At 44.8% G+C, this 14,816-nt stretch overlaps 1 protein-coding gene across 1 annotated transcript; it reads right to left on the minus strand.

Moving 5' to 3' along the window:
* Positions 1–3,242: 3,242 nt before the first annotated feature.
* Positions 3,243–5,285, minus strand: LOC132858415 (C-type lectin domain family 4 member F-like). Its single transcript, XM_060888752.1, has 4 exons — positions 5,020–5,285; positions 4,459–4,635; positions 4,213–4,337; positions 3,243–3,353 (listed from the first exon to the last, which is right to left on the minus strand). Exons 1-4 carry the CDS (start codon positions 5,156–5,158, stop codon positions 3,243–3,245), a joined length of 552 nt encoding a protein of 183 aa, XP_060744735.1. The 5' UTR covers positions 5,159–5,285.
* Positions 5,286–14,816: the final 9,531 nt, after the last annotated feature.

Consider the following 14,816-nt stretch of genomic DNA (forward strand, 5'->3'; position numbering starts at 1 on the left):
GTCTTGGGAAATAAGAAACAGGTGGCGGTGTAATCAGTCCCGGTGCGAGAATTATGGGAAATGCAGTCCGGAAACGACTAATACTCAGGAGACGGTTCTCTCTGTTGGTGCTCGGGAGGCGGGGCAGGCGCTTCAACCGTGACATATACTCACACACAAGCACACAAATACACAAGCACAAACACACACACACATAAATGCACACATATACTCTCAAACTCATGCACAGATTCACGCACACACACACGCACAGACACACGCACACATGCATATACACATACAATCATTCACATACACTCACACATGCAAACACACACTCATACATGCACAAACACACACACAACTGTTGTAGGAGTTGCTGAATGTATTTCACGTTTTTCTGACAGCTTCCAGAAACCTAATCAAAGAGATGTCCATTAAAGGCCACAATTAGGAGACAACATGAGAAACATCATCACTTTTTAAAACTTTATGCTTGATTTCTTGTACATCAAGAATCCAGTGTCTATACATTGTCTAAATATACAGAGGCCTGCAATTGAGTGGGCACAATGATGAGCTTCTGAGAACTTTGTGTGGTTTCTTTGACTCTCACAATTACTTCCTCTACTGAGAACCAATCAACACTGAGAGATGGAAACTGCAGTTGAGAAAAGAGACCAAGACTTAAAACAGACTGTCCCAGTGTCAATCGTGACTATCCTTCACAATCTGACCCATGTCAAAGTCTTTCTCACTCACACACACGCACACCACCCTCACACACACATACACACACACTTCCTCACACACACATACATACACAGTTACTCACTACTAAAACACAGACATACAAACACACACACTCATGCACACATATACACACACACGCAAACACACGCATGCAAAGTTGCTCAGATCCTTACACTTGCCCGTTCTTCCTGCTCCAAACACATCAGCTTTAATAACTGATCTTCACTTCCTGCCTAATATGTGCCACAATTGCCGTCCACTGTTACTGTTGTACTTCAGCTGTCAGTGGATTTAATGTTAGTGTCTAGATGTATTCAGATGCAGCCTTATGCTAAAATGCCCACATCAGTCATTCCAACATCAATCTACATCCCAAAAAAAATATGTGATAACTTTATTAAGAAAATCATGGTCTGTTTCAGTGACTCGATCTCTTTCTGAGACGAGAAACAGAATGTAAAAAAGGAAAGTGAAACCTGCTGGAGTATCAGATGCCAGCATGACTTTCTCTAACAAAGTAAAGGAAAAAAAACACATTATTTTGCAAATCTCTGGATAATAAACTAGAAAGGAATGTTAATGATGGAAAGAGTTCGGTTAAGCCTAGACATGAAAATGTTCGTTTTTGAGGAACTTACTTGTTTCCGAGCTCTGGAAATTACACATGCCAACTTCAGTAACAAAGTTGTGACAGACCTCAACCACTCTGGGCTGGTTCTTTTTTTTCTTGAAGATCGAGAGAGATAAAGAGAACATGAGAGAGAGAGAGATCCATATTTTTGTGGGTATAGTGGTTTAGCATTGTTTCAAGGTAACTTGGACGTACACATACATGCACACAAACACACACTCACTCACACACACTAACAACAATCAATAATAACATAATAAATAAATGCGTCAAATTTACATTGAAGCATTTGATTAAAACATTCTACATTGTCGATATTTGTACAAACTCGTGCGTATATCAAATAAATGAACAAAATTAATCACTTGAATGATTTGTTGTTTTTTTTCCACCATTTTATAGCATTCACATATTTGCTTCTCTTCTGTTTTATTCATGTCAAGGTAAACCTGGCCTCTGTTTGGTCCAAAAATTATCATCTGGTGTGTGTGTATTATTTATATTTATATTTTCACATATGCTCAACATACCTGAAGTCTAGCCCAGGAGGCACATGGAGGGGAAACACCTTGGATTGGGTGCCAACTCATCGCCGGCACACACATACATACACACACACTACAGCTAATACAGAAATGCCAATCAACATTTGGACTGGCAGAGGAAACTAGAGGAACAGAAGAATCTGTTTTCTTAATATGAAACATTTTGTAATGTAATTTAAAATTATGCTTAAATACTTTACTTTTTTCCACATCGATCTACACTCTATATTCCAAAAAAGAAAGCAAAAACCAGACATGTTATAACTTTGCAAATTTATTAAAAAGTACAACTAGAACATCACACTGGCATAAGCATTCAGACCATTTGCTACAACACTTCAAATTTAGTGTGTCCGAGCATCTCTAAAAACAGCTGGTCTTACAGAAATTTGGCAAACGTCCTTATTCAGAGAACCCAATTACGAGGAAACATAACCCTATAATGCAATTTGTATCATATTTAAATTCTGAGACCTCTGCACCACTCATATTATCAACAAATCTGTTGAATATAATCTGATACTTGTTTTATGCCCCCTGGCGGATTTATTCATGCTCTGCAGCCATATTGGGCCTTTTCCAATATGGCTGCCTTCATGGGCTGACTAGATTAGATTTTTTTTTTGCAGGGACATCTTTGCTGATTGCATTTATCTTCTCACGTGTGAATAAATTATAAATATATACTTTATTAAAAACAAAGCAAAACAAAATGTATTGTATTCATTTCCAAATTTTGTTTTTAAAATAAGTAATTTTCCATAAACCTCTGGTTATTTATATATATATATATATATATATATATATATATATATATATATATATATATATATCCTATGTATTAATGCTTATCAAAACAAAATGTAGATTTTGTTTAAACACTTCAATGTCTAAAAAAAATAGAATTTAATGCCATCTATTACTGTACATGTCAGACTTTTTTCACATGACTCGCTATATTTCAGTTTTTTTCACACGACTCGCTATCTAAATGTAAAAGAATGACTTCATATGTTCAAAACAAAAAGTATTATTATCATTTAAAAAAAATTTCCTATTTCAGCAAGTGAACTTCATGTGCTCAGTTAAATATGTTCATCTCACAAATCCAAACTTCAGAGAAGCCACAGTTATTATCATTCCAGGTTGAGATGTTAGACTTAGCCCTTCTAAAGCCTGTTATAACACAGTCCTCATTTCTTGCAAAATTGTTTGGTTGTCCGACCCAAAAGAACCTGAAAACACAAAGAGAGTCAGAATGTCTGTTTATTCACATCTGAAGCTCTGAGACTGAGAGAAACTGCATCATGGGTAATTTTCAGTTCAGTGATGTCTTACTCAGTGGTCAGTGGTGAACCGTCCACCCATTTAAATGTCCCCTCTGTGTCTATGTCAGTCAGACCAATCCAAGCTTGAATACCGTTGGAATATTTACTGATGAACTCCTGTAATTGTTGAAGAACAAAATGAATATAGAATATATATATTTTTTTTTTTCTGATGCTGACATGAAATGTTTTAAATGTGATAAAACAGGCCATCTATTTAGGGCCTGTCCTAAGAGGTGAGAGTGTTCTCTGTGTTTCTGAGCGACTGGGGAAGGATGCAGGTGGCACTGAAGCACACTGGAGCAGCTGCAACACTGGAGAAGCCCTTCTCAGCTGAACCGGTTGTGAAGTAGCCATGCTCGGCTGAACCACAGTAGGAGAAGCTGTGTCTGGCTGAACCGGACCAAGAAAGGCCATGCTTAACTTAGAAAAGTGGATTTAGACGCAGTGCTGGAGATGCCTGTGCTGGCAGAGGCAGGCACAGAGGTTCAGAGCAACTGCCTGGAAACACCGGCCACTACACCAGTGCAGAGGGACAGGGGAGACGTGGAGATGGTGGGTGGCACTTTACCAACCAAAAGGAAAAGCAAGGTAAGGTACAAGGAAAGAAACATGCAAAAGACAATCGGATAGTGATGATTGTGTGTCAGTCAAACCCCTCTTTCAGATACCACAGCTTCTGCTCAGATCTAAGCATGTCTGACAGACACATCATCATGAATGATGGATCATCAGTTGTAACTTAATCCTAGCAAATCTGGAGTGGAGGGCACTGTGCAAGGCACCGTTAACCAAAAAGCCACTGACCTCCAGTGGAGGATACTATCCACTGTTATATTTTAACCTGATTTATTGAACTATTTTAACATGTATTTATTGAGTTCCTGAGTCACCCCCGATTTGCTTATATATGATGTGACTTAAATTTGATGTTAATAAAGGGTTGTAAAAAATAAAAAATCTCTCTCTCTCTCACCTGTTCCTCTGTACTGTTTATAATCACCAGATCTGCTCCTCTCTTTATACAGTGCTGTCTGCTCTCAGTCCAGTTCTTCTTTTCAGTAGAAATGTAATAAATATTCTGTTTGAAAACTCTCCATCCTAGTACAGATCATTTCATTAATAATCAACTTACATGAATGAACTGATTTTAAAACCATAATAAGGTAAACAGTGCTTCAGGTGTGAGTGTAAATTCTATGTATGTACAATAATCTCTTACCAAAGTTTAACAGCACATGGTGCAATGCAGATCTCTCCTGCTCTAACTGGTCTTGTTCTCTAGACATGATGTTGTATTTGGCCCACAGCATAGTGACGGCAGTCAGCAGGAGGACACACATCAGCACCGCACACACTGCAGTCAGTCTGTAACAGTTTCTTCCAGCAGTGTTGAGTTCTAAGGGAGAACAAACACAGACGTGTGTTTTTTTAATAAATATCTAATATTATAAAGCAGAAGTAAAAAAAGCAAAAGTGCAAGAACCAGCAACATAATGAGTTTTAGATCCTGAAGTATTGCTTCATACTTGTGCGTTAATTGCACACAGCGGACATGAAGCACTTTAGGATGAAGCAATACTTTTGGATCTAAAACTCTTTATGTTGCTGGTTCTCAACCTTTTTGCAGCTTAGGGACTTATTATTATTCATGCAGTATAATTCATGAATTTACACACCCATACAAAGCAAAATGTAAAGTACATTACACTCTAACTCCTTGTTTCACTCCCTTCCTCTCACCTCATGTGTGTTTATTAGACCAAATTTAAATCTTCTCTACCTGTGTGTTGAATTTGTCTGTGACTCGTTGTTTTGATGTCCTCGATTTCAATGCTTTCATAATCGGTTATGATTGTATAGTTGACCACCGTCATGTCCTCGTCGTCTCTCTTCATCTCCTCCATGCAGAAACAAAACATTTTTAAAATCTAATCTCTTCACTAAAACTCTGAGAGCACTAATGTACTGCTGTACTTCTTTACTCGAGTGTGTTGTGTGCGCTATGAAATTGAATTACCATGCCGCTGCAATTTAAGGAAGTGAAGCGTTTAGTTGTGATAACATGTGGACATTGTTGCAACGTTAAAATTACAGTGTTGTACAGTACTATGTGTCATGCATCGATCCTGGTAATGTACTTACACAACCTATACACAACCTATAAAAAACTGTCAAACTATATATTTATAATCACACCCTCCAGTGTGAGGTACAAATTAGGATGAGTTTCCCTTTTGAGTCTGATTCTTCGTCTACTATCCTTGCCACAGTCGCCTCAGTAACATCAGGGTTGCTCATTGCTCATTCATTCATTTCTACGCTTATCCTAACTTCTCGGGTCACGGGGAGCCTGTGCCTATCTCAGGTGTCATCGGGCATCAAAGCAGGATACCCCCTGGGCGGAGTGCCAACCCATTGCAGGGCACACACACACTCTCATTCACTCACACACTAAGGACAATTTTCCAGAGATGCCAATCAACCTACCATGCATGTCTTTGGACCAGGGGAGGAAACCGGAGCACCCAGAGGAAACCCCGAGGCACGTGGAGAACATGCAAACTCCACACACACAAGGCGGAGGCGGGAATCGAAACCCCAACCCTGGATGTGTGAGGCAAACGTGCTAACCACTAAGCCACCGTGCTCATTGGAGATAAACACAAACACATTTAATATGTCTAATATTAAATTATTACTGTTGCACTTCAGCTGTCAGTGGTTTTACTGTTTGTGTCTAGATGTATTCAGATGCAGCCTAATGCTAAAATGCCTCACTTTTTTTCACACATCAATCTATATTCCAGAAATGAAGGATATCTCATTGTATTGCTTCAATCAACTTTTCTGCTAATCTGACCAGTGCACTTGTCTCTGCTGCTAAAAAACACCCTCACAGCATGAAGCTACCACCACCATGCTTTGGGATGGTGTACCTGTATCTTGTGTTCCAGCGTGTGCTTTGCCATGGTCTGTTTCAGTGACTCATCTGAATCTCTTTCTGAGATGACAAACAGATTCTAAAAAGGGATGTGAAGCCTGCTGGAATATCAGATGTAGTAACGTAAAAAAGCACATTATTTTACAAATCTCAGTCCGCCAAGAAGTGGGAGAGTGTAAAAGGCTGTGGTTCAGCACCTTGGCCAGCGGTGCTAAGCGCGAGATCCCGAACTTCAGAACCATGGCTAACGCCGTGGGGAGTGAGAGTGAGGCGGGGCGGCCGAAACTCCCGCCGAAAAGTACGGGCCAATCAGGAGTGCTGCTGGGCATCCAGGTGGAAAGCACAGCAGGAAGCGAGGCTCAGCAGTTAGAGAGGTGAAAAAGGGGACGTGCCTAATGGGACTAATGCTTGTTGTCTTTGATACTCTTTTACAGACACAGAGAACCCCAAAGAGTTTCTGAGCATCCTGGGTGCCAAGGCCACCCTAGAAATTGGCCGGGAGGCTCAAAGAGACTTCCAGGCCAGCCCCCGCCACCCCCAGCCCCGACAACAACAAGCATCCGAATGGGTTTGGGAGAGGAAACCCACCCTGCCCTCGGACTGATCGATGAGCCCATGCCCACGGAACCAGACCTTAAGGCCCCAACCCAGGCCCACAAACAATGGCTCGTGAGTTGCGGCCTGCACACACCTGCCATTCCAAAGGGCCCCCGCCTTACCGTGGAGGTAAATGGCCACACAGTGTCCGCGCTCTTGGATTCGGGAAGTACGGTCACACTGGCCCGGTCGGCCATACTCCCCACCCCCGTAAAGTCGGTGGGGACTCTCACGGCCTCGTGTGTCCATGGCGATGCCCAGTTTGGTTCCTACCGCACAGATTAAGATTCGGAGCAAAGCAGGAGAGTGGCCGCTTCTTATTGGCCTTATCCCAGATCCCCCTGTTCTTCTCGTGCTGGGACACGACTGGCCAGGGTTTGCCGCCGCCATGAAGTCCACTACCAAGAGTGGACCGGAACAAAAGAAGAAGGGCCAGGACCACCGGGCGTGCATGGCTCGGGAGGAACATGACACCAGAGACTCCTCTCCAGGTGAGTTCCAGTCGCTTACTAACACTTTCTCTTCGCTGTTTTGACAGGCCACCCAGGAGAGGGGTTTTCGGAAGGAACAGAAAGAGGATGACCGGATGAAGCACTGCTGGGGCCAGGTCCTGCAGGTTGAGGAAGTAAAAACCGATCCCACCCGGCCACTCACTCCATCGTACTTCTTGGTGAGAAATGGGCTTCTCTACTTCCACACAGACAGGAGAGGAGAACCCTGTGACCTGCTGGTGGTGCCACGCCAGCGTACTCCGCTCCTGCTCCACCTAGCCCACACTCACCCCTTGGGGGGCCATCTTGGACCCAAGAACACGCTAGAAATCCTGCGGGATCGATTTACATGGCCGGGCATGAATGCTGAAGTCCTGGGCTTTTGCAGGGGCTGCGCCACATTCCAGCGGACCTCCCCCCAGAAGCCAGGGCTGGCCCCCTTTATTCCCCTTCCTATTATTGGCATCCCATTTGAAAGGCTTGGCATGGACCTCATGGGACCGCTACCGAAGTCTGCCCGGGGCCATGAATACATCTATGTCACCCGCTATCCCGAGGTGGTCACACTTCAGAAAGCCACCTCACAGAATGAGAGCTGCTCCTGCTCTTCAGCAGAGTGGGGATACCAAGGACATCCTTAGCGACCAAGGTACGCCATTCATGTCAAAATTAATGATGGATCTGTGTCGGCTGTTGCAGGTCAAACACCTGAGGACGTCTGTCTACCACCCCCAGACAGATGGACTGGTAGAAGGTTTTAACCAAACCCTGAAGCGGATGCTACAAAAGGTGGTAGACCAGGAAGGACAGAATTGGGACCTCCTCCTTCCCTACGTCTTCTTTGCTGTCCGGGAAACGCCCCTGGTGTCCACAGGCTTCACCCCGTTTGAACTCCTGTTCAGACGGCGCCCTCGGGGCATGCTGGACGTAGATTGGGAGGCCTGGGAGGAGCAGGACATGCAGGCCCGAATCGAGCGCGTCAGGCCCATTGTGAAGGAACACTTTGAAGAAGCCCAGTGTGCGCAGCAAAGGACGTACAAGGCTAGGGAACTTCGCGCTTGGGACCAAGTAATGCTACTTGTTCCTAGCGCGGCCTGTAAGTTCCTGGTGAAGTGGCAGGGCCTGTACTCGGCCTCGAGAAGGTGGGACCGGTAAACTATCGGTTGCAACAGCCAGGTAAGCGTACAGACACCAAATTATATCACATCTACATTTTGAAAAAATGGATTCCCCGCTGGCTGTGGTGTCTGGGTTTGCCTCCCTCCACACAGATCCCCAAGAGCATGCCCTAGTAAGGAGGGGAGATGATTTCACACCAGCCCAGCAGCACGACCTCACAGAGCTCCTGGACCAGTTCGCGGATATCTTCTCATCCTGTCCAGGACTTACAGTGCTGGTGCACCATGAGATCAAGACCCCTCCTGGGATGGTGGTCCGACAACGACCATATAGGGTCCCGGAAGCCCATCGCCGTGCTTTCGAAGAGGAAGTGGAATGAATGCTAAAGGAGGGGATTATTGAGGAGTCTGCCAACCCTTGGTCCAGCCCCATTGTGGTGGTGCCTAAACCAGATGGGTTCATTCACCTCTGTAATGACTTCTAGAGGCTCAACCAGATCTCAGATTTTGACAGCTATCCTGTCCCTCGAGTGGACGACCCGGTGGAGCAGGCAGAGAAGAAAATAAATACCACCCCATTGTTTGCATTAATCCAGTCTCTGTGCCTCTTCTTCTTTGTCCCATCTCTCTAAGAGCCGTGCAATATATATATATATATATATATATATATATATATATATATATATATATATATATATATATATATATATATATTATTATTTCAGGGAAAATCTACGCGGGGAGTACTATGTTGCGATCCGCCGAACATTTTAAGAGATGTTATCACTGGGGGGCGACACGCACACTCTTTACGTTGTTTGGTTGGGAGTGGCTTGCCCGGTCCGCTCTCAAGGGAGCCGACTGCGTGCATTAGGAGAGATTTTCAGCTTCAGCTGCACCTTGTGGTTCGGGTTGGCTTGGCGGCGCAGCGCACTGGGTAGTGGAGGCCATTACTCAGGCCTATGAGGCGCGTGGTCTTGCCTCACCTCTCGGCATCAGTGCTCACTCCACTGGGGGTATCAACTCGTCCAGTGCCTTGGCCATGGGTGTTCCCCTTGAGGATATTGGAACACCACCCATATCATCAACAAACCTGTTTTATACAATCTGATACTTGTCTTCTGCCCCCAGAGGATTTATCCATGCTCTGCAGTCAATAGCAGACTTTAGACGGTGTTCCTTTTCGAGTTAACTTGACCTTGCATCAGGGCTGACGCTATGGGAACGCTTCTGTGAGGAAGTGTCCGAAGCTCTGTGTGCAAACACGCCAATTTAATTATATGCTCGGGAAGGACACGTGACGAAGTGATTACATGCCAGAAGTCCATATAAGGGCATCTATGTCACATTACTCCAGCTTCTTTGTATTCAGGAAGCGCTCTGTGTATGTGTGTAATTGTTTGTCCTGTCTGTCTAGTGTGGGGAGAGAAAAATATATATATTTTAGGGAAAGCTAAGTGAGAAAAACAAAAATATGTTGCAATCTAAGCATTTTAAGAAATGTGTACTTCTGTGCCCCCTGCTTTATCACGGGGGACGACACGCACTCTCTTTGCATTGTTTGTTTGGGAGAGGAGCATGCCCGGTCGGCTCTTGAGGGAGCCGGCTGCGTGCATTGTGAGGGATTCCCTCTGAGTACTCTCCGATCCCGCCTGGCTATATTTTTCCGCTGAGGCTGCATGGCGGCTTCGATGATGGGGTTCGTCGGTTGATTTAGCGGAAACAGAGAAAGAGACGGGTATTTCCCTTTCTCTTGCTCTCTCCCCTGACTCCCCTGACTCTCCTGACATGCCGAGGTGTCAAGGTCTTGGAGAAATCCATTTTCAGCGCGTATTTTTTCAGCGTGTATTTATAATGTCTGACTATTCAGCCATTGTAGGGCTTGAAAGCCATGGGTATGGGGCGATGCCTGGGATTGAAGAGATGCTTATGGACTATCTCTCACCTACATCGCCCGCATGGAGGAAACCTGCCTTCCATCCAAGCCTTGTAGGACTACTTCAGCCCTTGTGGGTAAGGCCTACACGGCAGCAGGGCAATCAGATGTGGCCCTGCACACCATGGCAGTTTTGCAGGCCTACCAGGCTGACCTGCTGACAGAGCTCAACAGTGGCCAGGGGTTGGGACCTCAGGTGGTATCTGAGCTGGGGCGGGGGGCTGCGTCCAATTTTGGCCTGGGGGCTCTGAACTGTACTCCGAAGACTTACAGGTTCAGGATGCTCATGCTCAAGGTTATCATGTCCCAGATCAGGTCCAAAGACTGGTTTGTGACGATTGACCTCGAGGGCGCTTATTTTCACATAGGCATTCTGTCAGAGCACAGGAAGTTCCTAAGGTTCACTTTTGGGGGCGAGGTGTACCAGTATTGTGTTCTTCCTTTTGGCATCTTTTTTGGCTCCTTTTCATCCCTTTGCATCTGCTTCATATGAGGCCATTCGAGCTCTGGCTCAGGAGTGCGGGCTTTCATCCTTGCAGACATCCCCTCAGGGTTATAAGGGCTACGTGTCATGGGCTTTGTACCCTTCTTATGTGGAAAAGACCCTGGTTCCTGGACTTGGGTCCCACTCTAGGGGCGTGTCATCATCGCAGGACTCTTTCGATGGACGCCTCACTTTCAGGCTGGGGAGCAGCCTTGGATGGCAGCACTGCGGTGGTTCCCTATATCAATCATTAGGGTGGTCTGCATTTGTGCCCCATTTTCAGGTTGGCACAGCAGATTCTGCTCTGGGCAGAGACCAGGTTTCTTCCGCTGAGATCGATTTTCATTCCAGGGCATGTAAATGAGAGGTTCCTGTCAGGGAGGATCTCCTCTCTCAGGTGCAGGGGGCAATCCTATACCCCCGCCCCAAGATGTGGAAGCTTCGGGTCTGGCCCCTGAGGGGGACAAGTTCCTAGAGGCAGGCCTCTCATCTGAGGTGACCGAGACTCTTCTGAATTCTAGGGCTCCCTCCACTAGGAAGCTATATGCTCTGAAGTGGAGGCTTTTTCGCCTATGGTGCGATGAACACTGTCAGGATCCAGTTCACTGCCCGGTCAGTTCAGTGCTGGAGTTCCTGCAGTCTTGTTTTTCTCGGGGCCTGTCCCCATCTACTTTAAAGGTGCCGCCATCGCTGCGAACCACGAGCCTGTCCTCAGGGCCTCCTTGGGTAGGCACACTCCGGTCTCTCGCTTTTTGAGTGGTGTCAGGCAGCTGAGGCCTTCCTGCAGAACGCACCTTCCTTCCTTGGACCTCTCTGTGGTCCTGGAGGGGCTGCTGGAAGCCCCCTTTGAGCCCATGGAGTCAGCCTCTGAGAAGTTTCTGACCCTGTTGGCTCTGCTCCTAGCCTTGTCCTCTCTTAAAAGAGTGAGGGATTTGCAGGCCTTGTCGATCACCCATCGCCTGCCTAGAATTTTTCCCCTGGCATGTCCAAGGCTATTCTGCACCCCAGGGCCAGGATGGCTGGCTGTCCAGTCATACTGCGGGCCTACTGTCCCCCGCCCCATGAGTCAGCAGAACAGGAGAGGCTGCATTTGCTTTGCCCAATAAGGGCCTTGAGGACTTATGTCCACCGCTCTAGCTCGTGGAGTAACTCTTCCGCCCTTTTTGTCTGTTTTGGGGGCTAGAATAAGGGTAATCCGGTTTCCAGGCAGCGCCTGGCGCACCGGGTGGTGGAGGCCATTAGCTCAGGCCTATGAGGTCCGCGGTCTTGCCTTGCCTCTTGGCATCAGGGCTCACTCCACTAGGAGTATTGCCTCATCCAGTGCCTTGACCATGGGTGTCCCCCTTGATGATATTTGTGCTGCGGCAGGTTGGCCCTCTCTGCACACATTTATCAGGTTCTATAACCTGTACTTGGGCCACACTCCAGGGTCCCAAGTCCTGCAGGGCCATTGATTTACTGTTCCCAGTCTGCTGCACACACACACATGCACACAAACACAGAAATACACAAATACACACACACATATACAAACTTATACTCACACACACAAACACAGAAATGCACACACACCCTTATGCACACAAGCACACAAATACACACTCATACACACACACAAAGACAGAAATACACACACATACTCACAAACATATACTCACACACACAAGCACACAAATATTCTCAAACTCATGCACAGATTCACGCACTCACACACACAGACACACGCACACATGCATATACAGATACAAACATTCACATACACTCATACATGCACACACAACCGTTGTAGGAGTTGTTGAATGTATTTCAGGTTTTTCTGACACTTTCCTAAAACCTAATCAAAGAGATGTCCATTAAAGGCCACAATTAGGAGACAACATGAGAAACATCATCACTTTTTAAAACTTTATGCTTGATTTCTTGTACATCAAGAATCCAGTGTCTATACATTGTCTAAATCTACAGAGGCCTGCAAGTGAGTGGGCACAATGATGAGCTTATTTGACTCTCACAATTACTTCCTCTACTGAAGAACCAGTCAACACTGAGAGACGGAAACTTCAGTTGAGAAAAGAGACCAAGACATAAAACAGACTGTCCCAGTGTTGGTACAGAAGACAAGAGAAACAGAGATGATTAAAGGAGATTGTACAAAGCCAGAAATTTTAGCAGACAACAAATCAGCTGACTTAAAAGACACTGAGGATTTATATGAAGATATGACCGGATACTGTAAGAGAACTTTGACTCCAGGTACACACACACACACACACACAGACACACACAGACAGACACACACATTAGGACACGTTTATTGTATATTTCACTAGATATGAATCATCAGTAAAATAATGAAGATAATCTTAAGCTTGTGTTACTCTCTAGCTTCTAAACCAGATGCTATAAGGAGGAGAAGTTACAGACTTACTGTACTGTGGTGTGTGTGCTGCTGCTGTGTGTTCTCCTGCTGTCTGCCATCACAGAGCTGTGGGTCAAATACAACACAAAGATAGACCAGTTAGAGAAGGAGAGATCTGCACTGCATAAAGTACTGTTAAATCTTGGTTCTGAATTCTGAGTATGGGTCACCATACTTAGCCGTCCGTATGTTACGTCACTTTCAAGTGAGTTGTTATAAGAGAGAGAGAAGAGAGAGAGAGAGAAACTGAGTCTCTATATTTATATTGTTATGTAACAATTACAGGAGTTCATCAGTAAATATTCCAACGGTTCTAAAGCCTGGATTGGTCTGACTGACACAGACACAGAGGGGACATTTAAATGGGTGGACGGTTCACCACTGACCACTGAGTAAGACATCACTGAACTGAAAATTACCCATAATGCAGTTTTTCTCTCAGTCTGAAGCTTCAGATATGAAATAACATTGTGACTCTCTGTGTTTTCAGGTTCTGGTGGAACGGAGAACCAAATTATTATAAACAAAGAGATGACTGTGTTATAACAGGCTACACAAAGGCTAAGTTTAACATCTCGACCTGGGCTGATTATCCCTGTAACCCTGTAACTGAGTACACAAAGGTCAGTGACTGAAATTGAAACATGATATCTTAAAATCATAAAAATACTTGGCTTGGTTGACTGTGGCATTAACAGAAGGTTAAAGGTGGGGTGCACGACCCATTTGGGCCCCTAACCCAAATGGGTGTCACCCCTGTTTTGATAGCTCTACCCTACACATACATACTTAACCCAGGCAACTATTATGGTGGAACCAGCTGTGGCAGCTGGCTGAGGGGATATTTTTATCAATAAATGAACACAATGAGTAATACTATGGTAATACAAATGTGTTTTTGTAGTACTGTATGTTGTACCATGAAAGGTTTAGCTCTGTTTCATGCGGAAGATGACGTTCAACACCTAGAACCCGAGTCAGAGGTAATGGCAGGTGTCCGCCATGTCAATGTTTCAATCGCTTTCGGCTAATGTCAGACATATGTACTGAACACTCTCTCCCCCGCATATTGACAAGACACACCCATAGAAGCATTATTATTATTATTATTGTTGTTGTTATTATTTATTTATTTATTTAGAAATAAATACATTAATTAATTAAGCAATTAAACAGAAGCTCAAGCAACAAATAAATGAAAATGATGATTCTTTACTCATAGATGCATTTTAATCAGGAATTTATTGACAATCGTACAAAAATGTAATAAACATGAATGTAAACAAACAAATAAACAAATACCACACTTCAAGCACAAGTTACGAGCGTACCAAGTCAAGCACGAGCTAAGAGATGGATAAATTCAGCCACTAGGGGCAGTGTGATAGAGAGGCAGAGTAGTGCACAGAATAGTGTTCAACATGTAGGCTTCTCTGGATTCCAGTGTATGAATGACTTGGCCAAGTGTGTGAATGACCAAGTGTTTCTGTGTTGCTGAGACAGACTGGTGTCTCATCCACACTGAAGTCTCCATCCTTTTATAACTAGGACTTGCCACGTTCCAGAGAATCTGTTACAATACACTGAAACT

Source organism: Tachysurus vachellii, chromosome 2 (assembly GCF_030014155.1).
Source record: "Tachysurus vachellii isolate PV-2020 chromosome 2, HZAU_Pvac_v1, whole genome shotgun sequence".
NCBI lineage: Eukaryota > Metazoa > Chordata > Actinopteri > Siluriformes > Bagridae > Tachysurus > Tachysurus vachellii.